Source organism: Syngnathus typhle, linkage group LG2 (assembly GCF_033458585.1).
Source record: "Syngnathus typhle isolate RoL2023-S1 ecotype Sweden linkage group LG2, RoL_Styp_1.0, whole genome shotgun sequence".
NCBI classification, from domain to species: Eukaryota; Metazoa; Chordata; class Actinopteri; order Syngnathiformes; family Syngnathidae; genus Syngnathus; species Syngnathus typhle.
Genome location: NC_083739.1, coordinates 21,169,654 through 21,195,321, shown reverse-complemented (window position 1 = coordinate 21,195,321; position 25,668 = coordinate 21,169,654). Strand labels below are relative to the sequence as shown.

At 40.4% G+C, this 25,668-nt stretch overlaps 1 protein-coding gene across 3 annotated transcripts in view; it reads right to left on the bottom strand.

Moving 5' to 3' along the window:
• LOC133147615 (TOX high mobility group box family member 2-like) overlaps nucleotides 1-22,702 on the bottom strand; it is a 79,720-nt gene extending 57,018 nt beyond the window's left edge. For 2 of the 3 annotated variants that reach the window (XM_061271336.1, XM_061271337.1), the window contains exon 1: nucleotides 22,104-22,702. In XM_061271336.1, the coding sequence (XP_061127320.1) occupies nucleotides 22,104-22,208 (105 nt within the window). In that variant the 5' untranslated portion in view covers nucleotides 22,209-22,702. Of the gene's footprint in view, nucleotides 1-10,531; nucleotides 10,620-22,103 lie in introns of those variants that run through there. The other variant, XM_061271338.1, reaches the window with a different exon arrangement.
• Nucleotides 22,703-25,668: the final 2,966 nt, after the last annotated feature.

Here is a 25,668-nt window from a genome sequence, read left to right as displayed (position 1 = left end):
CATATAAGACCATCTGTCTGGCAACAAGGAACACTGAGTGAACATGTACACGGCTATATCAGCTCCTCATGCCACGAGTGGCCATATGTTTCAGCGTGACGTGAGGTGAAATGGTGGACTGTTATTTGTGTATTACATTTTGGCAGATTTAATTAATACTATCACAATTGGCGGAGACAATTCTGTATATACTTTACAGTATAAAAACAACTTGAAGATGTCTTAATACCGTGTCTTTTGCCCAAATCATCCAAGGCACCAAACAAAATACTGTTCCAATAAATCTCAGTTAAACATGACCATTGCATTAAGTAAACAATTTCTGCTTTGTTTGTTTACATTCCCTGCTGCTCTGTACTGTTTCATACACATTTATTTGTGCCAGAGCAGTGGCACAAAACATCTGGCAAGGCCAGACTTGACTACCAACTGACCTGCTTTGCATTCACCTATTATTCAGCCCAACACTTGACTCTCTGGAGCTGATGAGTGGCAATTAACCTTGGTGCGGGAAAATCTTAAGCAATCTTTCAAATTTTACAAAATGTCACGTTGGCTAAACCTATAAAAAGGTAATATTCTTAAGTTATGCGCCTGCATTAGTATATGTCACAGTTTGAACAGGTGACAATTGGACTATTAAGAAGCATCTTGCTTGTCCAAACAGATCTTTCAAAAGGAACATGGTGTGAGGAATTCCTCTCTCCCTTACACTCATCATTTTTTCCCACCCTCCACACCTCCTCCACCCAGCTTTTCCCAGATGCTCCTGGCTCTTGTCTGTGTTTGGGCTGCGACTGTGCGGGGTCACCGCCTGCCTTGTTCTCACACGCGGAACACTAAACGTGTATGTGTGAATGTGTGTGCGTGCGTGCGTGTGCATGCGTGTGCATGTGCACGCATGTGTGTGCGTTCTTGACTGAGCAAGAGACCGCACGCATTGTACAGAAATGGTTGTGTGCGGAGCTTGTATGTGTGTGTATGTGTGCAAACGTGTCAAAAACAAGCGTGGGGATTTCTCCAAATAACAGAACCTTTTCCAGTGTGTGTGCATGTGTGTGTGTGCGTGTGCGTGTGTGTGTATGCGCGCGCGTGTTTCAAGCTCAGTGCCAGGCCTCTTTAATGAGTCTGTCAGGCGCTGTTAGCGACGGCGTGCTCCCCTGGCTCGGCGCACTCCTGCAGACACACTGTGATTAGCCGGGCCAACGGCACACCACCGGGCCAGATTAAACACTCACCATGCCGCCAGGGAGCGAACACACACAAACACGAACACACACACATGCACACACACACTTAGGCGCGCACACACAGCCTCGTCACCATTGCGCTTATTAGCGCAGCTCTGATACAGTAACATGTACTTGCCCTCCAGAGCCAGGTGTCAGGCTCGCTAGAACAGAAGACAAAAAAAGGCTGGAATCCAAACGAAACAGCAGCCTGCAGCGCTAGCAGAAGGTGCTAATATTTTGATAATCTGTCTCGATTTATTGAGTCTCCCTCCACTACTAATCTTAGTGCATCAGTTTGACAGGGCAATTCTTAATTCGGCCTTCTAGGGCTTTATTAAAACGACATGATACACTAATTATAGGTTATTAGCCTTTAATGAGTGTCCTGGATGAGCGGGCAGATATGTAATCGAGGGGCAGGCCTAAGGGCATGTCGTAATCGATTCCTCGAGAGCCTGATGAGTTTTCCAGTTTGTCCGCCAAAACGTGATATTCCAGATAAACAGAACTGATCACTAACAAAAGGACATCTTTCAGAAACATAGTACAATACGGACTAAAGTATTTTGTACTTTTTGCAACATCTAGAAGTCACAGTCTGAAGAAAATTCTGTCCAGCAATCTAAAAGGGCATTTAAGAGGTCAGACCAGTGATGCTGAACCTCAGACAGGATCTGCTGGTTCATGATCACTGTTCTGGTTTTGCTCAAAGGTGCTTGATAAGCTGGAGTGCAGTGACCAGCACATAACGATAACAGGTATCAGTATGAGGCTTATTTCTCTTATTTCAAGGTACTTGCGAAGGCTTACAATATCAGTGATCAATACCAGACATCCCCTTGTGCCCGTTCTACTATCAGAAAGTAAATGGCATGCATGGCTGACCCAACCTTTTTAGTAAGTTAGTTAAGTATATGAATGTTTCTAAGGTTTACACATATTTCACACTGACTGCGAATTGGGTCCAGTGCTTATGCCCTGAAGCCGCCATACAGAGGCCACAAGGGAAAGAAAGCAATAGAATCTGCATGTCGATTCACACTAGGTGAGGTGCAGACTGTATGCAGACCATATGCAGAGCTCAGGAAGGTGTCAATTTTTTCCATATGCTATTTGTGAATTTTCATGAAGCTGAAGAAATTACAGAAACAAAAGTGGAAGTTGGGCATATGCATTCGAGGTGGATCCGGTATTCTCCAAAATAAAAATTACAGTAACATTAAAGCAACAATAGCGTTAAACAGACCTCAAACTTATGGCGTACTAGCTTGCAGCATGTAGCGATATTAGCCTCTGGTAGCGCTACTGTTGTAATTGTGTCACACATAATATGATCAGAACATGTTCCATGTCTGGATGCATTCATTAAAATGTTTTTTGTAAAATCATTTTAAATCAAAGAGAAATATTATCTTCTGACAAACAAAGTAAAATGTGAATGATTTTCCTGACTAAAACAAGACTAAAATGTTATAGTCTACCAAACCTTGATGAAATAAAACCAACAAGAGGTTGATTCAATGCACTAAAAACTAACAAGTGCGAGTGAAACTGGACAAAAACTGAGACAAAATTTAAAAATGGCTGATATGCCATAACACAGTTAAGAAGACAAATGGAGAAAAAAAGTCCCTACAGCAAAACATTCCGTTGTGGTCGCCTTGACACTCCCCCACTCGTACCGAGTGGCCTGATTTTGCCCCTCCATGTGGCACATCATGGTTTCCCTTGTCACCACCTCGTTTCCTGCTGTCATTGCGGAGGTACAGTCAAATAGTGCAGTTACCAAATAGGTCTAACTGACACTCTCAGATGTGGTCACATCTTTTCTAAACCTCTTCATAATCTCTGTTTTTAAGACGAAAAACTTTTAGCTGCTTCACTCACAGTATGGTAATCCATACAATGGATTGTATTATGATATATGCAAGACCCACAGGATTGGCTTGGGACTAGTCCGGGTCAGCTAAAAGAGGTTCCATACACTTCAGACGTACACTTTAGAAAAAGGACAGATACTTTAGAGATACAAAATATGTACATCACAATATACTACTTTAATGTCTTCTCACCCTGAACTACATTTCACCTCCGCTTGTGCCCCATTTTAACACTTGTTTTTTTTCACTGCCTCAAACATGCACAATTGGGAAGAGCACAATGTTGTAACAGTGTTTTGCCTCTGGAGGGTAACTGTATGTTCTATTTCAAATATTCGAACGGGATGTGCATATGCTTACGAAAACCCAACACAATCCAGTTAGGAGTGTGGGCATCCTATCAAAATATAAATGAATAACTTCACCTCTAATCTTCAAATGTGCCGCATGACCTCTATCTGAGTGACTTTCCTTGCATTTAATGTTATAGAAGATGCATTGTGATTGCTTTTTATTTAGCTGAAATAGAGGCTGCACGCATATGAAGTGATTCACTCAAGCAACTGCTCTAGATCCATATTGAGATCATCCAACTTCACTAACGAGTGAGATTACTCGGGCCTTTGACAATAGTTAGCTAACTTTTGACACAATATACCCCCTAAAAAAGTTCTTAGCTCTCCAAGTACCACCATCATGATATGTGTTCAGTGCAGTTTTATTCCTAAAACGTAGGCGTAATACTTTTTGTAAGCCACTATAACATGATGCACTTTGAACATTACCACATGAATATAGGAAAATAAAAACACTGATCAAATTTATACCTAAATACAAGTTTAAAAACAAATAGCTCATGAAGTTTGAATGCCAATATATTGTAGTAGCTAAGATAAAGTTAAATACAACTGTAGGGTCGTGTTTTTTTCTGTGAAGATCAATGATCAAAGACCTTTGCCCATACAGCACTAACCTTTGACCAGTCAAGATATAGAGATGCGGGTAAAATGGCCACACCAGAGAAAATTAGCCACTCTTTGTGGCCTTTTGTGTATCACATAGACCAAAATCTGCCAGACACAATTTTAGAACAAGAGTGAAAGCCTTTTGAACCATTCACCATTCATGAAATCATTTTGTGTAACAAATAATCTGTTTAGTGGTTCCAAACATGCCCTCACTCAAAAGGTAAAACCATTATTGACGATTGATCATTTTAAGTGCATGAACCTTAAGTTCATTTCATCGTAATTCTGAATGAAATTTGTACTGGCTAATTTTGGCCAGCATCAGTGGATGATGTCCAGTTGGCCGCTGTGGGCACTTGGGACTGGCTTCCACCCCAGCTTGTGACAACCCACCCACTCCGCCACCATAACTAAATAACCCACCTTGTCAAAACACAGGGTTCTGATTATTGTTTGTAATTTGTGGAATATGAATCAGACAGGCAAATTCCACTTATTATTCTCCATCCCAGGGGGCTGCCATTTTGCCACTTGCTGTCAACTGAAAATGACATCACAGTTGCCAGGTCTCAGGTAGCAACCAATCACATCTTACTAATTTTCTGAAGCTGAGCTGTCATTGGTTGTGACCTGAGACTTGGCAACTGTGATGTCATTTTCAGGTGAACCTCTTATTTACATACAACAACAACAACCACATCATGGAGAGAATCACCACTACACCTAAATCACAGCAATGAGTTGCAATGTCTTTTGCATGAAATTATGTAAATTGAAATCAATTTGGTTAGATGAAGATGTTAAATTGGTTGGTTGTGTAAATATGAGCAGTTGTACGTATAGTATGTCTTTGTTTAGAACTGCATGAAAATGACAATGTGCATGCTTTTACGCCAAGTGCAGACCAATCTGTGTCACCAATTTAGCAGGTGAGCATTTGCTGAGCAAATACTCCCAGGCTACTTCTTTGGGCAACACATGTGACCGATCCATGATCTCCTATAGAAGCATTTTTGCAAAGAGATGATTATAGTTAATAGAATTACAAGTGTTCCACTGTCTGAAATATGGAACCTTATTATAAGGTCTCACTGCAGGCCAAACAGCGAATTGGGCTTTTGCAGTCTTAAGCGGACAAAATCCTTTCCAGATGTTTAGAAGTGGATAAAATTCTTCCTCCAAAAGACAAATATACATTGAGATTTGAAACGATAAACAATGACATGCCACAAGGCTGCTTGAAGTTCGCTGTCCTCTTTAAACTGCAGCTTGCCGCCAGTGTGACATACAGTGCCTCTTTTGTTCTGCCACTCATTGCTTAGGTTACTGTAGTGCGCTAATGCACGTAGATCGATAGCATACTTTCCATTTTAGCACATCAGCCGATGGTCGAACACCGGGTTAGAATTGATCCTGTCTTGTCGACACAAAAATGTGTTATTTCTTTCTTTCTTTGTAAAATAAACAATCTCAACCTGGCTAGAATTCATTTGCACCCTGACATTGCCATCTCTACCTTACAATGAGGCAGTGCTGCTAAAAGGTAAGTTGGCAGTGGCATATGCTGCAGATGTATGTGCAACAAAACATCAGTTCAAACAGATGAGCTTGTTTAAGTACACGTATTTTCAGCAGCTTTCCCTTTCCAAGTTGAAACATCACCCAAGCATAGATAACAGAAACAGAGAGTCATAGATGGGTTATCAAACATCTTGTTTGGGCACCAAGCACAGCCAAAGGCAAAATAAACCAAAAGACAGCAAATTTATCAATCTACACTTCTAACAAGGACGATGTTGCAGAGTCCCAATTGACTGAAACACACAGGATAGGAACTGGTGGAACTCACTCAAACAATCCATTGTAAGACAGAATGCAAGCAATGTGACTTTGTGAGAGATCCGGATTGTGTGAGTGCGTGAAATGTGTACGTGTGTGCATGTGTGTGCGTGTGTTTGTGTGTGTGTGTGCGTGCGTGCGCGTCTGTGCGTGCGTAGGCAGAATCCCTTCCTCAGAGCACAGCACAAAGTATGGAAACAAGCACAGCAGCATGTCAGTAGACCCAAGTCAATTCATTCTATTTTTTTCTATCTCTAAACTGCTGTTTTAGCAAAGATGTTTGATAAGAATGAAGCACCGCAAAATTTGTCTACTGGCTTGTAATAACGTAGTTTTGGTTCAGTTTACCTATTTGTCAGAGAGCATGTGTAGAAAACTCAAGGGTAGGCATTCTCTTTTCAGATGAAAGCTGTAGAGTTTATTTCTATCTGCTGTCCCTAAAGGCATAAAGCATTCTATTGACTATAATTTTCAAACCAAATCATGTATAAATATCAGCTGTCCAAATATAGTCATACCCAATTACGCTCCAGAAAAGAAAAAAATACAATAAAAAAACAATTGTAATGCTTCATGAAAACACATATAATAATGTAATATGATAATATGAGAAGCAAAATATGGATCCAAAAGCAGACAGGACACAGAAGTGTCAAAGTAGGAGACTATATATACGTACAGAACAAAAATACAAACCAAAACCACCTAACATGCAGTGAACAGTAGTCAGCAGCAAATTCATTTTTTTAATGCAAGGTTCTCCATTTGTTTTGTGGAATTTATGACGAATTGACATGAATAAGGCTGCACTTGTTAATGAAGTCAATGACAAACTGTGTATAACATCATGCGTTGAAATTACATTGTCTGAAGTGCCAACATAAAATCAGTTGACAGAGAGCCAGTAAAGCTCTACAGACACGTCAAATGAATGTTTATACAGTTGGTAAGTTACCTAACACCCACATGACCCGCATAGACTGTTTCATAATGGTGTCTGTTGCATAAAATAGAACTGGCATCTTTTTTGCGATTCAGAAATGAGAGCCATTATTACTATGTTATGTATTATTATTATATTATGCAAGAGATTGTCTTTTTGCAAAGCTCTGAGCCCAAACAATACAGTAGGCAGCACTAAGACCTAGATAAAACACCTTGTGTGGTAACAATATAACGGTTCGTTTTGGTTCGATGAACCAAGCAATCAGCTTGTGAAGAGAAGAGAGAAGCACTAATCTCATTACCTTTGCTTGTGGTCATGAGAGAATACTTATTTCTCCGTAGCAATGTCTGGAGGGTGATGACAAAAAATAAATAAATGAATAAAGGCAAGCCTCAGTCACACATCTCTAATTCGTTTTTCATGTAATTAAATCAGTGATATGTTGGAAAAACATGTAAACTCTGTTAGCTACTCTGGGCCATTTGCATTTTTAATCAAACAAGATTAATTCTAATAGGCAAGCTAGGCTAAGGGGATGACAGAGCAGGCCTATTGTGTGTCTGTCACACTCATTTAATTCTGTCATTATGTCCCATATCCTATTATGATAATTGGCCTTTTATTCTTAATCAACAACCAGCACAGGCGATTCAGTTATAATCTCTGATTGGTGCACTGTTCACCTTAAACATGTACAAAGGTTACCATCTTTAAAAAACAAGAACAGAGAACCCAGTGCAATGCATTGCAGTAGCTCATCCAACAAGCAAGTAAATGAGACAACAGTCGACCAAAATCCGATAATGGACTGCAGCCTCCAAAAGAGCCTAAAAACAATACTAGGCTACATTACCATATCAAAGTCAGCATTTGTAATAACATTGGATTTGTTTTTTGCTTTCTTATGTTCACTCTGGCAGCAAGAAGTCATATGTTAGTGCAATTGCCATTTAACCCACGAGTGAGTGTTGACTTTAGTTTGCTACACTGTTAACAAGAGGTTAAAGTTGTTGTTGTTTAACTAACTTTAAATGGTTTGGTAGCTTCTTTTTCTCTCGGATTTTGCTGCTGTCTGTAGTTGGAAAGTGCCAATCAGATCTGCGTAAAGTCTAGCTCTGACAGTGTCGCTCATAACAGTAGTGGCCCTTGTAGTGGCTCTCATTGGACTGTGGAAGTGTATATACAATGCAATACATATGGCTCTCTAGGATGTGTAATGTAATAATCATGCAAATAAAGGCATAATTTAGAAAGTCCATGAAAATTATACCTACTGTGTGTACAAACAACGTCATGTATTTGTTGTGTTATCTGTTTATTTATTATTTATTATTACTCTTATTATTTATAGTTTGTGCCTTCTTGTTTTTTATATCGCGTCGTTTACTTGTATATCTATCGTGTAATATGTCTTGTCACCGTGGGATAGGGAAAACGTAATTTCGATCTCTTTGTGTGTCTCGGCATGTGAAGACGTTGACAATAAAGCAGACTTTGACTTCTTCATTTGAAAGGACTTAAATACACAATTAAGTAATATATATTTTTAATGTTATCACTTTGGCTCATTGCTACAATGTGAATGTGTTTATGTCAGCTCTCCCTCTGTTAGAAACTAAAGTGATCATAGTGAAATGTGGTCATTCAATCGCTCAGAATGTACTTTAAACAAAGTCAGGAAAGTGGTGGGGGCAGAGTGGGGGGGGGGGGGGGATTCTGATGTTGTTTCAATAGAGGCCAGGCTGATGCTGTTGCCAGTCAGACATTCAATGTGTGCGCATTCTCACAAGCTTCTCTTGTGACAAATGGCATCTCAGCCTTATTGCTGCTTTTGGCTAGAATGAGTGTGGAGTATATCTCACAGTGTGCACAGATTGAGTCAGACAAGTGCAACTAGAAATATACTAATTTTCTCACTGTGGCCACCACTTTGCCTAAATCCACGTGCATTAGTGTCCTTATGAGGAGACACTTTTACGAGAAGAGGTTTTTAGAGCGATTATTGAGCTCCCAAAGGACAGATGCTAAAAGCAAAGTAGGTAAGGCCTCTCCAAACAGTTCAGTGATGAGTGTTCTGCTTTATCAAACACAGAAAGCCAAGTTCTTAACCCGCATTTACGATTTCATACCCCTAAAGCAATATGACTTTTTTACAGAACAAGAAGTTCATTGCACACAGCACAGTCGCACCAAATGAAAGGTATGTTATATATTTTACACAGTTCCTGCAGAGGGTGCTATATTCTTCCTTTCTAATATACATTTTCTATTTAATACAGGGCACTAATTAACATGCTAAATCAACATATCTAACATATATAATTTTTGTAATTACCTGAGTCCTACCTACCAACAAGTGATGACACAAAGATCAATGACTCCATTTTCTGAAGCATTTGAAGTTGCAGGTAAGCTGCAGCTTATTCCAACTGACTTAGAAGTGGGGTACAAGCTGGCCTCGATGCCACGCACGCATGAGGACAACATGCAAACTCCACACGGCAGGACCTGAGGGGAGATTTGAATTGGGGCCTCTCGTGAGGCAGACATTCTAACAACTATGCTGCCAACTGTACCAACGTGATCATTGGAAGGAATACAAATTTTCTTTTTCTGTAATTACCACATTTCAGTTGTGATTTTTTTTGTAATGACTTCTGAATTGTATTCCAGTGCAATTAAAATCATTGCCATTGGAAGATACAATGTATTATGGCACCGTACCAGAGCATGTCCTTTAGATTTCCTGGTGAACCTTTCCTTTACCACCATTAAGAGTATTTCCTATAAAACCCCACTGACTGTACACAATTTACATATGACTCACTATTATTTCCATAAAGAAGACTTATTAATTCCCGTCTCGAGTACACAGGGTGGTGTTACTATGGGCACCACGGCCTGTTCCTTTGTGGCTGGAGACAACAGCTGTCTTTACCTTTGGCAGGCAAACAGGCTCATTAAGGGCAGCCATGTTTGTTTTTGTGCCCGATACCTGGCTCTAAGCAAACATTGCCATATCTCTCCTGTGCAGCCCTTGCAGTCTCAACATTTCCTTCCCTATTGTTGGGGGGGGCTGGCACGCCAAGCCCACCATACGTTTTTTTTTTTTTGTATGGGCTGTGGCCTAGCTGCCAGTGGCTCTCAAAGAATGCACGGTTAATTGAGAAATTTTGTCAAGGTTGGTGCTGATGCAATGCTTAACTGTTGTTAGAGATGCTATGAATGTTACATGCATAATGTATGCCATTATAGCGCCTGATATTACATCTTGTCGTATATGACAAGAAAGGCCTCTTTGTTTGTAATGTGGCAAACGTGATAAAGGCGTCATTATTTGGAGCGCTCACAGTAAAAATGTCCGCTGAAAGGTTCCATTCACATATTCTCTCTTCTCCCACCACTGTCTCGAGCTTGAGTAACAAGGCAGGTTGAATTCAGAACATTTTGACAAAAAAAATCAATCTTAGAAAATAAAAATAGCATTGGCTGTGATTCCATGACTATAGATGGCAAACACGGGAACACTTAAACCCAGTAGGCATTCTCATTCTTTAATATATGTGGAAAAAGCAGACTTTTTCGCTTTTGGATAATGCACATACAGCAGTAATTGATGATTTTCATCTAGCAAATTCCAAGAGAAGTCTTCCAAAATGTACTCACTTATTTGATTTCATCTCCTTTCACCATTTGTCATGGCCAGAGTCACAATGCATTGTGAAATGAGTTCTTAATGTGGAGTAATGAGACTGTCATGGCTAGGCAGTCTCTGCTTGTTTGAGTTTGACTCATGTTGGAGATTCAATTAAATCAGCTGAAGTCAAGCTGGCCTCGGGCCAGATCGGTAATGGGTGACCTCATTCAAACAATGCTCTGACATATTGAAACAATAAGAGGAAGGGCCTTGAGCCAGTCGCAAAAGCAAACTGCACTCAGAAGCGATAAGGTAGAAAAATTACAGTGAAGTCACTAAAGTGTTTGAAAGATTCATACAGTCATTTCTATTTGGGCAGATTTTTGTTTTCTACTTTTGGTGCTTGTAAATCACGTGTCTGTACGCGAGTCATTAATATAAACAGATCTAAAGGGGACAGGACTGTGTAAAGGTGATAAAAAGCACACATAACAGATGCAAAGGAGATAAAAGGTACATGAATCATCAATATTTTCACCGCACTTAAACTTGCAAATTCAAGATCATTTTAAGTAAGAGTGACTAAACTAAACTGTAAACATATGTTAACCATTGTTCCGATGAAAATGTAAAAACAATAACAATTAAAAAACACTGTTGTCCTATTTTCATAGACAAGTTCCTGTGCGCTCAGCATAATGCAGTAGACTGACGTATCTTTATTTTCGTGCAGGAGCAAGAGCGGTTTAACATGTTTGCAAATTTGGTAGATAGCATATTCTATTGCACGCCCCGGGCACATCTGGCTATTTGGTGACCAAAGACTAGACTACGTGTGGCACAGGAGATGTCGTACGATTTTGGTGGCTTTAACAAGGTCCAGGCAGGTGAACGTCCTTGTATTTTATTCATTTTCCACACACGGACACACGATCGTGGGTAGAAGGTGATCTCCAAGTACCCATCCACGGCGGCCAACTTTACATCATCCGCAAGTGGAGCTCCTCTTGCAGTTGCTTATGAATGTATTTTGCAGGTCTCAATTCTCTGCTTCTAAATGCCTTGTCACGCACACAACCATCTCTACGCTGAGGGAAAGGGGCGAATCGCTTTGATTGGCTGGGAGTTGGCTGTGTCCCATAATGAGCACAATGGCACAAACACTCTCTTCTACCTGTATAAGTTTACAAAAAGGCCAGAAAAAAAACTGACTGCGTTTTGCGCTATAACTTACTTGCGCTGTGCACGGAATGCAAACGGGATTTGCTCATGGAGCTCATTAAAAACAAATCTTACGAGAGTAAAAATAAATTGAGTAAACACAAGCCACATTATCATTTGACCACGAGAGTTCTACTACTTTGTAATATTTCTAATAACTTGTTATTCTCTAAATCTTTCAATGCCAAATGTTCCTGTGTTTTTAATGCCTCTTGTTGAGGCTGGTCCTCTTTTGAAATAAGTGTTGCAAAACGTTCCTCAAAAATCCACCCCATTCAAATGTGCATAATGACCTTTGAAAGTTTAACCCGTAATAGCAATTTCTAAAAAAGCTCAACTTTAACACTGCCAAATAGAATTCAAACATAAGCACAGCTGGTGCATCTCTTCTGTTAGAGGTTTACTTGTCTGTTTACAAGTCTAAGGTGATTTATTTGGATGTTGAAATGTCTGGACTCGAAATCAAGACACAAACACTCCCAAGGCTTTGTAAACAGCCATCCCATTGCCAGCCCCTAACCACGCTTACCGAGCACTAACGTTGACGCCAAGGCCGAATGTCGTCGGAAAGGATTCCCGTTGTCACACACTTTGCAAGAGTGGCTATTCCTCCATTTAATCTTAATCCAAATCCATTGTCACTGTACAGCTGAGGCATTTGATGCCACATTTATCATCCATTGTGTTTGAATTTGCAGTTTGGAGAGGTGCAGGCATCCTCTGAGTGCTTTGTGAAATAAACAGAAACAAGTTTAAAAGATCAGTATGGAACATCTTGCTCTACTCACTCTTGTTTCCCTATCCACTGGGGCTAAATCAGTTACAGTAAACAGACAACAGAGTGCACGCATTCTCAGTAAGTGCATCTCATTACGCCGCATTCCCTACGGCCCTAATTCCATTAGAAATTAAAACTAGAGACAATTAGTGGCAGATTGGTCTCAGCTCGGCGCACGACAGAGTGCTTCTCAAGGCGCCGAAACGACTTAATTACAGGCTCATCTGGAAAGTGCGCCATGGAAGAGCACACGGTGACTATACAAAAAAAGGAAGCAAACTAAACATGGGTCAAAGGTAAAAAAGTAACCTTTAGAAATACTATTAACTAACTTATTGTTGAACCAAAAGAGTCCATCCCAAAAATGTTTGTTATGGACGCAAAAGCCATCATCACTACAATATAAACACAAAGCCTACATGTTTATAAAAACTCATTTTTAATAAAGAGCCAAACAAATAGAAAATTAGTAGCTTGTAGGGAAAGGTAGCCACTCGCCATAAATTCATGGATTTTGTCACAGAAGCTGTTTTATCAGAAGTAGACAATACTTCTGATATAAAGGGAGGTTCTACAATAGTCTTCTAGCAGCTGACTTTAACAAAAGCCAATGGCCGCTCTCATGAACTCAATGACTTGCTGATCTGATTGGCAGACACAACTTTCATCAAGTCCCTTATTGTCGGACAAGAGTGCTGATAATATAACCCAAACGATGACAAACTAATGAAAGGTCAAATAGTGAGTCCAAACTTGATCCCTAATGTCAGCCTGACATGCTATCTGTAGCCACATTGAATTAACACTGACACTCAAGTTTAAATAATGTTTTCATGAATTTTAAACAAAATCCTCATTTTTAAAAAACTCCCATCTTATCAGGCTCAGCATTACGTATATGCAATCATGGACAAAAAAAGAGCTATCAATGCTATCAAAAAAATTTCAGCAGAAGACAAATAACAAACTCATCTATTCCTTTCAAGGACACAAAGTACATTTGGGGGGGATATTTGAAGCAATTTTAGTTTATGTAACTATGACTACCCAGTTTGCCCTTCAAAACAGAGATGCACAGAGAGTGATTTCATTGTTCCATGTTGCTGGTGTCACGTGACACCATGTCCTATTATATTGTGATGTTGTCATAGTAGAAGAGGAAATGAAATGCCTGGAAGTTATATGCTTCATACGTGTACGTGTATGAGTGCGTGTGCAGGGAGGGTCCTGTCGGGTTCAAAATTTACCACTCTAATTGGGCAATTTGGGATTATCATTATTCTCTTAGCTTCCTCATGCCACTATTGCACCTCATGCACTGGTCCAAAAAGATGTGAGGATTTGAACACAAGCTTTCATTGATATGAATTAATTGCAAAATAAATTGCAGCATAATACTGCCTATGACATTACAGTCAGACAAAGGTAAATAACAGAATCATGTGCTAATTTCTGTCACCCTAATATGAAAATATATGTTCAAGTCATTTAAAGACAGACACACGTGCTCATTTCCAATGAAAACTATTAGTAGGTTCAAGTGTACAATTTGTGTTTCTAAATGCGCAAAAAGAGAACCAATTAGAGCTTATTCATAAGAACGTCATGAATAAAGCTGATAATTTGGTAACCATTGCCAACCATATGTACTAAGTCCATAGGAGCCATAAAACATTATGTACGTAACTCGATGCAGTTTTCCCTAACGTCTCACTTTTAAATGAAGCCTACTGGATTCTTTGTTTTGTCTGATTTGATAAAACAATCTTTCGTTAATTTCCCCATTTTGAAGCTGAGGCATAACATAGGAGTGGAAATGATTATTTGAATAATTGATAACTAATCATTTATCAAATAATTGAGCAATATTTTGATAATCTATTATTCATGAATCACCTTGTTGTTCTTTTTTCCTCACAGACAAAACTAGAACCTGAATCTTAATGAATTTATTGTTGTACATGATTTTTATTGAAATTTAAAATGACGTCCTGTTTTTGAATACACGTACAGACGAATACATTTTTTAGCAGCTTCATGGATTAATCAGCAGATAAGAACAGACAGATTAGTAAAATTAAAATAATCAATAAAAGCAGCCCTACAAGAAAATGATGCTGTACTAATCAGAATCTAACAAACAGATCCTAACGATTTAGAAAAAACAAGAAAATAATCGAATAATATTTAATTGTGTTTGAAGTTTGAAGTGATATAGTGCACTTATTTCTACTGAGATCTGATTCATAATTTGCCCCCATCGAGTAGCTAATTAAGGTTAACTAATGTAGTAGGATGCAGTGCAATCCTGCACCACACCATGGAAAATGACATTCAGAATAATAAACATTGTTAAATCAATAACTCACAACAATCTGCAGACGCGTCGCTTTAACCCGGTATACCTAGTTACGTTTTGGGGGGGGCTTAGTATACTTTGTACAAGGGGTTGGAATTGATTTTTGTTGATTAGTCATCTATGGCTTGCATTTTGAAACAACGGAGGCAACGTTGTTTCTTAACTTGACTGCAACCATCAAAGATACTGATGATTTACCAGGTTAAGAGTTGTTACCAAATTACCATGGTAATCTAGCCAGGTTAAAAGGGAGCCACCTTCATAACACTGAAAATCCTGGTTTTAGACTCAACGCAGCTCGCCAAGCCATTAATCTCGCTTCGTAGTATACTTCTCAGCTCTACATAAAATCCAAGGCTATGTGTGCTCTGTATCAAGTGCCAATGGTCATAGTAAACCTGGCGCGCTTGCCAGCGCAACCTAAATCATTCATCTGACAAATTCCACACAGCACAATGGCCACCAACGTCCTCTGACAGAATTCTGAGCGCGGTAACACACTGTAAGTGTATACAGGGTATACGATTGAATTAACTACCTGAATTATGTTTGTTTACGTGTGTACACGTGCTTTGTTGACAGGAAACCATCTCACGAGGAAGCATGAGGAGGGGCTTGTGCGAGTGACAGAATGAGAGAGGGGAAAGAAGGAGGGAGGTGCAGGGAGAAAAGGCGGAGATGGGGCGGCGGCTGGGGATTAGGGTGGAGTGCACTTTTTCAGAAGGCCAGGAAAATGACATGATCTCTAATTACCCACAAAAGCACTGTGTAACCCGAACCACAGATTAGGCGGTATTATCAGGCTTAATAAAACATGACCATCTCTCAGTTTCACTTGCTTTTCACTGCTGGCACACAAACATTTGTTGCTGCCTATGACACTGACAACGCCTATGTGGCCTCCTTCTTATGTAGCGCCAGTTAAATAGAAACAGACACTGGTATTCCTTGGATGAAAACACAAAAAAAGTGTGTTCCTTGGCTTGACTTGGCAAAAAATAACAAAATTCCCCAAAACTTTATTGTATTTTTTCTTTCAAGGAAGAGATCCAGGGCAAACATTATAAAAGTGTTGCAGCATAGATACAAAATTAAAAACAAACGAACAGTTGTTTTTAATCTTCAATTCGATGATACACAGTTGTGTGTCATTTGACCAAGAGAATGATGTTGCATTTGACTGTTTGCTGTCCACCAATGTGTGTCTGGCCGATTTCTTTTCCAGGTCAAATGACACCACTTGTTGCAAGGCAATTTTCATGAGGCACAATAATATGAGCCCCTAAGCAAATTGAACAAACATAGGTCGGTCATTGTCACTATGCTGTTTCCATGGTAGTATTGGGTTAATGAGAAAGGACAGGGAGAGAGCAACGGTTAAAACCTTAATCTTTACCATAACTAAATAAAAAATACAGATTAATCTTTTTTCTGTTAATGACATTAGTCTGAGCATTAGCATAGCGCCGATTCTATTGCATCTGCAAAGCCGGTTCATGTTACGAACTGCACTCAGGGTAACTTTTACTCTCCGTTACGTACACATTACACTGTACACTGCATTGATACCATCCATTGTGGTGTGGGATACAATTCCACATCATACACAAGCATATGTGCACAGGGAAATACAGCAACCCACACACATGAAACACACATACACAAACATATGCTGTCTTGGGTCTGGCGGGTTGTGCCAGTAAGTGCTGCTTTAGGCCAGAGATTTTTTTTTAACTGTCTACTGTGTTATTAACAAAACTATAAAAAGATCAGCTCAAGTTACCCTTTCCTGTCTGTTAACTACCCTCGCAATGGGATAGGAGGCTGCTGAAGCTTGAAAAGACCTAGAACAGTCGCTGAAAGCATGACTACATTAACCTTATGTCATTATTTCCAGAATGCTGTGTCTTTTCTTTGCAAGGTCATCACTTAACTCATCTGCATTGCTCATGACCATGTGAAAGTATAAAGCTTGACAACCCCCCCAAAAAAAAAGCTTCTTTTTTTTTTTCTTACTTTCTTGTGATATTCTCCACTCGCCGAGCCCTGTACTTCGTTTTTACTAACCTTGTTCAAGATCCTTTTTCTTTCCATAATTGCGCTTAAGCCAACTCCCATGCTTTAAACCCACTATAATAACAGTGCTGACGCCACGGTATTACAACTTCCATGTGGCAGATTTTCTCAAACACTTCTCCGGCCCTTGTAAACAATCATGAAGCGCATCATTATCTCTCCAAAAGGAGCCACAGTTGGATTCCCTGAGTTGTTCTGTGGGCTCCCGCGGACTCTGCTCCAATTTCAACCTTGCTCAGGCAATTATATCAGCCTGCTAAATATGTCAGACACAATAAAGAAGTATTCTTGACAGATCACAAAGACTTCACCCTCTCAGCGGTGAAAGAATTTCACTGTGGCTCACAAAGTGAGCATCAATTCAACTTCTGTGTGTGTGTTATCCCTTCAAACTACAGTGCAAACACTGGGGCCGATTATGTTTGTAAGGGATATTCCATTAAAAAAAAAAGAGTAAAAGAGCCTCACAACCTTGGCATGGAGCTTATAGCAGGGCCTGCTGTGTTTGCACAGGACATACCTCAGGAAGCTGAGACAACCGGGAATGTTTGTCCAGATCCCTGCCTCTTCCATTCATACATATATGCATACATGCCCAACATACACAGTACATTTTGTACATGTGTGCAGTATGGAAACTAATGTTGCCCTTCATACCGAAGGTTCTTCTCATCCAATATAACCTTTCAGATAAGCATATGCTATTATATAAGGACGGTAACAAACCATATTTGGTAACTTGGATACCATGGACCCCAATATAAGGCCATTTTTAAACGTGGCATGTAATGATTAATATGTATAATTAAAGACATAGTTTTGCAAAAATAAGAATGATCGTATAACTATATTGACGGTGGGTAAAGAACTTGTGTAGAATAGAGAGAGAGAGAGAGAGAGAGAGAGAGAGAGAGATACTTATACTATATATGTATATATATATATATATATATATATATATATATATATATATATACACACACTTATACGATATACTTTAACACCGTCACACATGGTTATGTCAGACTTGTGCAGCCATTAACGAGCATAATCAACATTTAACTAAACACCCAGGGGACTATTCTGCAGCAAGTGCTGGCATCATTTTCTTCTTTCTTCTTCAGTTGTAGGAATGAGGATGCCATTGCATAGCCCCATGGGAAGGCCCTGGCAGACTCACGTAAGCACAGCACACAATGATGCAGTCAGCAACCACAACACGTCCACTACAATACATTTCGGCAAATTCATAACATCACAGCCTTGCCGGATGCCGTCAACCCACCTGCTAATCTGGAGACAGAAAATTTGGTGATACAACAGTACACAGTACACTTGGGTGCCAGTGCCACGGCATAGTGGGTGAAAATCACCGAGTAGGTGACATGATGAGGTTACCAGTCGTAAAATAAAATCATCAAGGTGAAAACATTAAATGAAAAAGGAAGCTCTGACTGTCTTACCATGTCAGTCAATCCCAGTTTTATTGAAATAGTTTCGATAAATATTTCATTTGGTCATAGTCCCTCGTTAAAAAACCTGTGTGTTAAAGTGTGGGGAATATGATGTTGTGTCTGTTCGTGCTTGGGCTTCACGGTCACTGTGTGTCACCAGCTTTTCCACAGTGGTATGCACAGCCTTTCTCTGCACAGGGCTATGAAAGCAATTGTGATTGTGCGTCCGGAGTCAGCAAAACGCTTGAATGGCCCTGACTTACCCTAACACGCACACACACGCACACACACGCACACACACGCACACACACACTGTCCACATACTGGGCCCCTGATTACTTCAACCCATTTGACTCGCACTCATCCTTTGATTCTCACTCTTTGCCTCCCTGTCACATGCCAGAGAATTTGTCATTACCTAAAAGCGACAACAGTTTACACACGCAACATGAATACGCAACAGCCTGCCCGAGTGACGATGCATTTGTTACTTCTGCCAAGGAGGTTGCGTCTTAATGCAGTTTGTCGGCTTGACTGCGAGCAGGATAACGTCAAAACTGCTCTACCTTGACAAAACTTGACACTTATTTATATGGCTATATGCTGTGCATACTACATAAGGATGACTTGTACACAGAACAGAATGTTTCTATCGATCTACTTGATGCATGATGAGTGTGGATGAAAACCATCTTAATATGTAGCAAAAGTGACCTTTGCACCACACACACACACACGCACATACAAGCGCAAAATGCACATATGCAGACAAGGCAGTACTGTAGTTTAAGAAAAAAAAAAACAGGAGTGCGATAAGGCATTCAAATGGAGCGCATCATTCCCCAGCTTATCAGAGGCAGCGAGGACCACCAGGCAACAAAGCTTCAGCTCTTCAGTCATGTCCTATCGAGGCAGATATCAGTTGTTGGGAGGATGTATGAGCTGGGTGGGGCCTGAGTGTATAAACACCGGGCCCACTCTCTCTGCACTCTGTGCTCTCGTACTGTAGTCAGTGCCTCGCTGGAGCGGCTGGAGCAGTCACCACTGTTTGATTAAGGTATTCAAATAAAGGAGCAGACAAGGTGTTCCCTTCTCCTAGTGCAAACGAAGAGAGCCTGACAAACAGATAACCTCGTCACTGCACGTTACAATTGTACAAGTTGGGTGGGGAAGGCATCTGGTCTTTCTAAAAGTGTCTTTTTGTGCATCACATGAGTAATACATGTAAGCATGCAGCCCGTGAGGCAGCAGACAGCATTAACAAATGACACAGTTTCATATTATCCCTGCTCAAAGCTACTGTGGAGCTATTATTCCATATAAATTCTCCCAGGCTCTGCGAGAGCGCCGCAGAGATAAAAGACGTGAACGCATAGTGAAAATGAAGTGGGCACTGAAAAGTAGTGAAGTAGAAATCTTCAGGGTTATTTATAGATCTTTCTGAATCATCTCATCTTGCACTTGAAGTATCCCCCACAGTTCATTTTATGCAGCTTTTTCTTCGCACCCAATCGCAAAGCATTATAAGTAGAGTGTTGTCACTTTTCTTACCAATGACCAAAAACGAAATTACAGAAATGATTTACAAACATTTTTACAGAGGGATGGGGCACAGGAAATCATTCCATTTTGGTCCAGCCTCCAGATATATTCTTTATCAACCAGATTGGAGCGATAAACAAACAGCTAATTCAAACAAGCCTGAGGCCAGAAAAGGCGCATGTTTTGTGCTCAATATTCTTTGTTGTACCTTCTGGCTGATCACCACTGTAACACATATGCTTGTACTGACTGAAATGGGTAGGTGGGTTGCAGGGGGTAAAAAGTGGCACGCAAATAATCGTGAATAAAAGCAGCTGCGGTGCCAAAATGAGCAGTGGGACAGCGTCTGAAAGCATGGCGGTGGCACACGTGTTCGCTGTCACATAAACTTGCTAATTACTCCAAGTGGGCTTGTGGTCGCATCCACACAGCATCCAGTGAGAGTCACCAAGCACAGTGCGGATTTACAAATAAACACACTGTAAAGATGAAATACAAGCATATGCTCAGGTATTACCAATTACGCTTGCTTTCTATACGCATGTGTGAGAGAGCGAGAGAAAGACTCAGCAAGATAAGCAAAGCTAAATCTCAGCATGCTCCCCACATTGTCTTACATTAAATTTTAATTCCCTATCAAGACTATCAAATTTCCCAAATAATCCAGAAAAAAACCCACAAAATATTGTGGTGGGCTGAATATGCTCGGCAGAGACGACAGAAGTTGAATTTTTGGCTCCATAGTGGAGAAGAAAGCATTGAATCAAGATGTCAGACATGATGTTTTGATTTACAGAATTTATAACCTCACAAATACGTGTCTTTTTTTAATGAATGACAGACAACCTTGAACTTCATTGTGATTAAGATGACAAGCAAGGCATCGATTGCTATGGTAGTTTACATGCGTTATGGCACCTGCACTTGTGGCCTTACTCTGCTATTTCAGTGCTTCTGTCCGAGTCGTGTCACCACATCCAGAAGCTCTTGGCTACAGGATTATGCACTGAGCATATTCTTGGGATGTTCCTAAATCATTTCACCAATAAAAAAATAGAAGCCTATAATTTTTGAGTCCCAGACGTAAATATGTGATTGACTATGAACTGTTCCTCACTAACACCTCTCTCTTGTTTCAACTAATTACTGGAATGTTCCGTTCAGTTACACTTTCCATTGCCCACACAGTCAGTCATGCAGTTCCTAACAGGGTCATGTATCATTCTATTCACTGTAAAAGGGGGAACATCGTCTTTAGGAAAGAAAGTTCATCAGGGATCAACACGCATGATTGACCGGGTGAGTGGCAGCATTTGGTACAGGAAATTTTTGGATAATGAACTATAAACTCCCTATAGACACTTTATTAGGTACACATGCACAATGTGATTCTGTCTTTGTCAAGAGAATGAGCTTTTTAGTATCTGTAGTGGAGATGTGTGCATCAAACAGAGAACAGTATCTGTCATTGTGTCTCTCAAACTGAGCTGTAGCATCGTTCTAAAGGCATCAACGTCTTTCATGATAGTGTACCTAATGAAGTGGCCAGGGAGTCTCGAAAGTACCTGGCTTTGTTTGGCATTATGCTGAATTTGAGGTAATTAGACACAGTGCTGCTCCAACCGCGTTACAACATGTCATCTCGTTCCCCTCTCAATGGCTTTTAGTATATTACAAAACGTGTACTGTGAAATGCCAAGTGCGCACTTCGTGCCAGCACAGTATGCGGTACGTGTCGCGTTACAAAGCAATTAAGAGTACATTATTGCTCGCACAATCCATTCAAGTTATAAAGGATCAAGGAGCCCACTGTGCGTTCTTTACAGCCTTTGCTCCTTCATACTGGAGCGGGACAGCTAAATAACTAAATTGCATATTTGAGTGTGACATGACCATGGAAATGCCGACCATAAAGCTATAACACTGCAAAAGTAAAAGTTGCGCTTAACTTGAATTTACAATACCATGTAGAAAACAAAATAGGAGTTAAAGCTGTCGTGGTGTTTGGGGATAAAACAAACAAACTATAGGGAGGAAGACGGAACAAGTCAAACGCGCGCAAAACAAAAAAAGAAAAAAAGGGGAAAAAAGAAAAGCGTCGCAGGTTGGGAAGATGTTGGCGCGTGTACTCACATTCACACTCATGCATAGCGTGTTGTTTACTCATTTACCTTGTTGGAGTGATAATAGTCCAGCGAGCTCAAGCAACTTGGATCAGCGGGTAGGGAGCATGAACCCACATTGGCCGGTGGAGCAGGGTAAAATCTCACGTCCATCTCAGGTTGAGCGAGCCTGAACGCATGAAATCACTCCCAGTTTGGAATCGAACTCACTGTCGTCTCGGTGAAAACACACACGCACATACACACACACACACTAAAGCAAGAAAAGAAAGAGACAAATTGGAGAATATAAGTTGTTCTCGGTGCACTTTCCCCCTTGTTCAGTGCAGGGGCTGGTGCGCAGGGGTCCTCAGCGTGACAAATAGTCCTTCACTCCAAACACAAATGTCATGGATGCACACGTGCTGCCACAACTACTGTATGTCCGGGTATTCCACAGCAAAACAAACCTCCCAAGTTAACACTTTCTTTCTTTCTCTCTCTCACTCTCTCTCACTCTCTCCCTTTCTCTTTTTTTTAACTCCACCGCCAAACGTCAGTCTCCTCTGTGCTCTCTCACACTGGCTTTGTTATGAACGCGCACATATTCTCGCACTGGTTCCAGTGCGCAGAAGTGGTTGGACTTGCCTCTGCTATGCGACCTCTGCCGATAATACACGGGAAAGAGGAAAAGAGAAAGAAAGAGACAGGGGGAGGGGAGGGGAGATTGGTTGGCTGCCTTGGCAACCGTGTGCTCTTTTCTGCAAATGCGCACTCCCGATTAAGAGCAAATGTAGTGTATAGCTCGCGCGCGCGTATGTGTGCGTATAATGTGTGCTGCTTCTATACTGGTGTTCCATAAAGACTCCCTCCCATACGGGTCATTGTGCCAAGGCATAGTGCAGGAGGGGTACTCGCTCACTAAGTTCATTCATGTGCTCTTCCAACACATTTTGTATATATGTGTGTGAGCGAAGTACATTATTTGCACGACTTTATAAAGTAGAATTCACCTGCTGCAAGCACATTTCTCCCGTTACACACTATTGTTTAACACTAGAGTGGAACCAACACAATCCATTTTCAAGCAATTTTCCTCCCTCACATTGAAAAAAATGAAACATGAATCATTCAATTCCAAATTGTGTAATTTCTGCGTGATTTAGGGTAGAAGAGGTAGGAAGCAAAATGTATTAACAGTCAAACCTCGGTTTTCGACCACAATCCGTTCCAGAAGGCGGTTCAAGAAGCGAATCGGTCAAATTTCGAATCTATTTTCCCATTACAAATAATAGAAAAAAGTTTAATCCGTTCCGAAACAAAAACCCGCTTTTTTTCAGCATTTTTTCATTTGCGCATTTTTGTCCGATCGCGAAACTGCAGCGCACCGCCGAACGCGCAACCGTAGCGCATCGCCGACCGCGCAACTACACTGCGCTGGTCGCAATATTGTGACAGAGCCATCGCTGAAATCTAGAAAATATTTTTAAAGTCCTGATGTACTTTCCAAAATTTAAGTGGACCTAAGTGCGCAGGGAGCTTAATTCTGTCCGATTGCGCAACTGCAGCGCACCGCCGAACGCGCAATCGTAGCTCGTCGCCTACCGCGCAACTGCACCACGCTGGTCGCATTATTGTTGACAGAGCCGTCGCTGATATTTAGAAATTATTTTTAAGGTCCTGATGTACTTTCCAAAATTTAAGTGGACCTAAGTGCGCAGGGAGCTTAATTTTGTCCGATCGCGCAACTGAAGCGCACCGCCGAACGCGCAACCGCTCGTCGCCTACCGCGCAATTGCACCACGCTAGTCGCATTATTGTTGACAGAGCCGTCGCTGATATTTAGAAAATAATTTTAAAGTCCTGATGTACTTTCCAAAATTTAATTGGACCTCAGTGCGCAGGGAGTTTAATTTAGTCCGATCGGGCAATCGCAGCGCGTCGGGCGCTCACTGTCGCATTTCTTTAAGAGCGTCTTCGTGTTTTAGGAAACCGAGGTTTGACTTTATTTATTTATTTTATGTATTTTATGTATTTACTTATTTATTTTAGTTTCATATTATTAGTCGTTTAATATTATTGTCTGATGTAATTTTGTTTGTTTGTTTGTTTGTTTGTTTGTTTGTTTGTTTGTTTGTTTGTTTGTTTGTCTCTGCAGAATTCATTCGAACCCATTCGGTAGCCTCCATCTCACTTTAGTTTTAAATCTCCGATTTAACCTGAAGTACAAAGTATATATGACCTTGTTAGAATACCAAGTTATTTTTACTTCATGGTTTATTATTTTAATCATTACATTTGATCATAAAACTTAATAACCCATCCATATCTGAATGCATTTGAACGGTTCTTCAAAATGTCTTACTGTATTATTATAGAGGTGTATAGTAGTATATTGAGGACCATTCGACTTTTGTGACCTTCTCGTTTATTATTTTCATTAGAGTCCATTATTAGGATCACAATATATTTCACTGACCTTCCATCCATTTTCCTAACTGCTTGGGACAAAAGGGGTATGACTCACCATGATATGGTGTTAGAGATAATTCATAAAATTTCCATTAAACATTAGGTTCTTTGCCAAAATTATGCCAATTGTATTTGTTGATTTTGGCTACCTCTACAAATATGATACCTTGCCTAATAGACACTTAAAGCAAAGTCTATGCATTTCATTGCAAATCTCAGAGCTGCCTGAGCTGCACATATCTCGTTGTAGTAAATTTGATGCAAGACACCTTTAAATAGTACTCCAAATACAACTGCACGATAATGCACGGTAGTGTACATGCTCAAACAAATAATGGGTGAGCACAGCAGCCAGTGTAATTATGTTCAAGGAGCTTTAATTTTGTATCGCCATACAGTTGCAAATGTGTTCTGAGCAAAGCCAAAGCTGGCGGAGCTGCATCTGACAGCTCTCCAAAAGTGATGGATTGCGTACCCTTGCCCTGTGATGTGCATGCACATTTGATGTTGAAATGGTCTATCCACAACACCATTGTCTTTCAATCATGTCAAGGCAAAGTACAGGAGAGAGCACATTTTCCGTTGCCTGATTATTACTGTGCTGTACACTTTGCAGCACAATCTTCCAACTGCCGCCAGCACGCAAATGCCTTGCTCTTATGACTTTGCTCTCTTTCATTTAGCCTGTTTCTGGAAATCCTATCAAATAGTTATACAATATAGTGGAACATCTAAGGTCATACTCAATCTGTATCAACACATTCCTCCAAGATCATCCCAGGGTCAAACTGTCACCATCCTAAAACTTTCATTAACCGGAGAGGCTATTTTTAATGGACACTTGAACACTGTAAACAGTCATACAAGAGTAAGAAGTTGGCTAATGTTAATATTTTAGAGAGAATTTCCAGTTTTAAAATTGAAAGCAACATATTTTTCATTTTTAATTCCGTACCTCAGCCCACCCCACCGCCTCAAAGCGAATTGCACCACCAGATGTGCCTCTCAACTTTTAACATTGTTAAATGGCACACAAAAATAACATAAAGCCAAACACAAAGTAAACACACGGTAAAAGCGAATCTGTTTATCCTTGACCCGATGGTGCATTGATAATTAGAGGCGATTCTGCAAAAGGGGCAAATGGGTTTGTGCCCTGCTA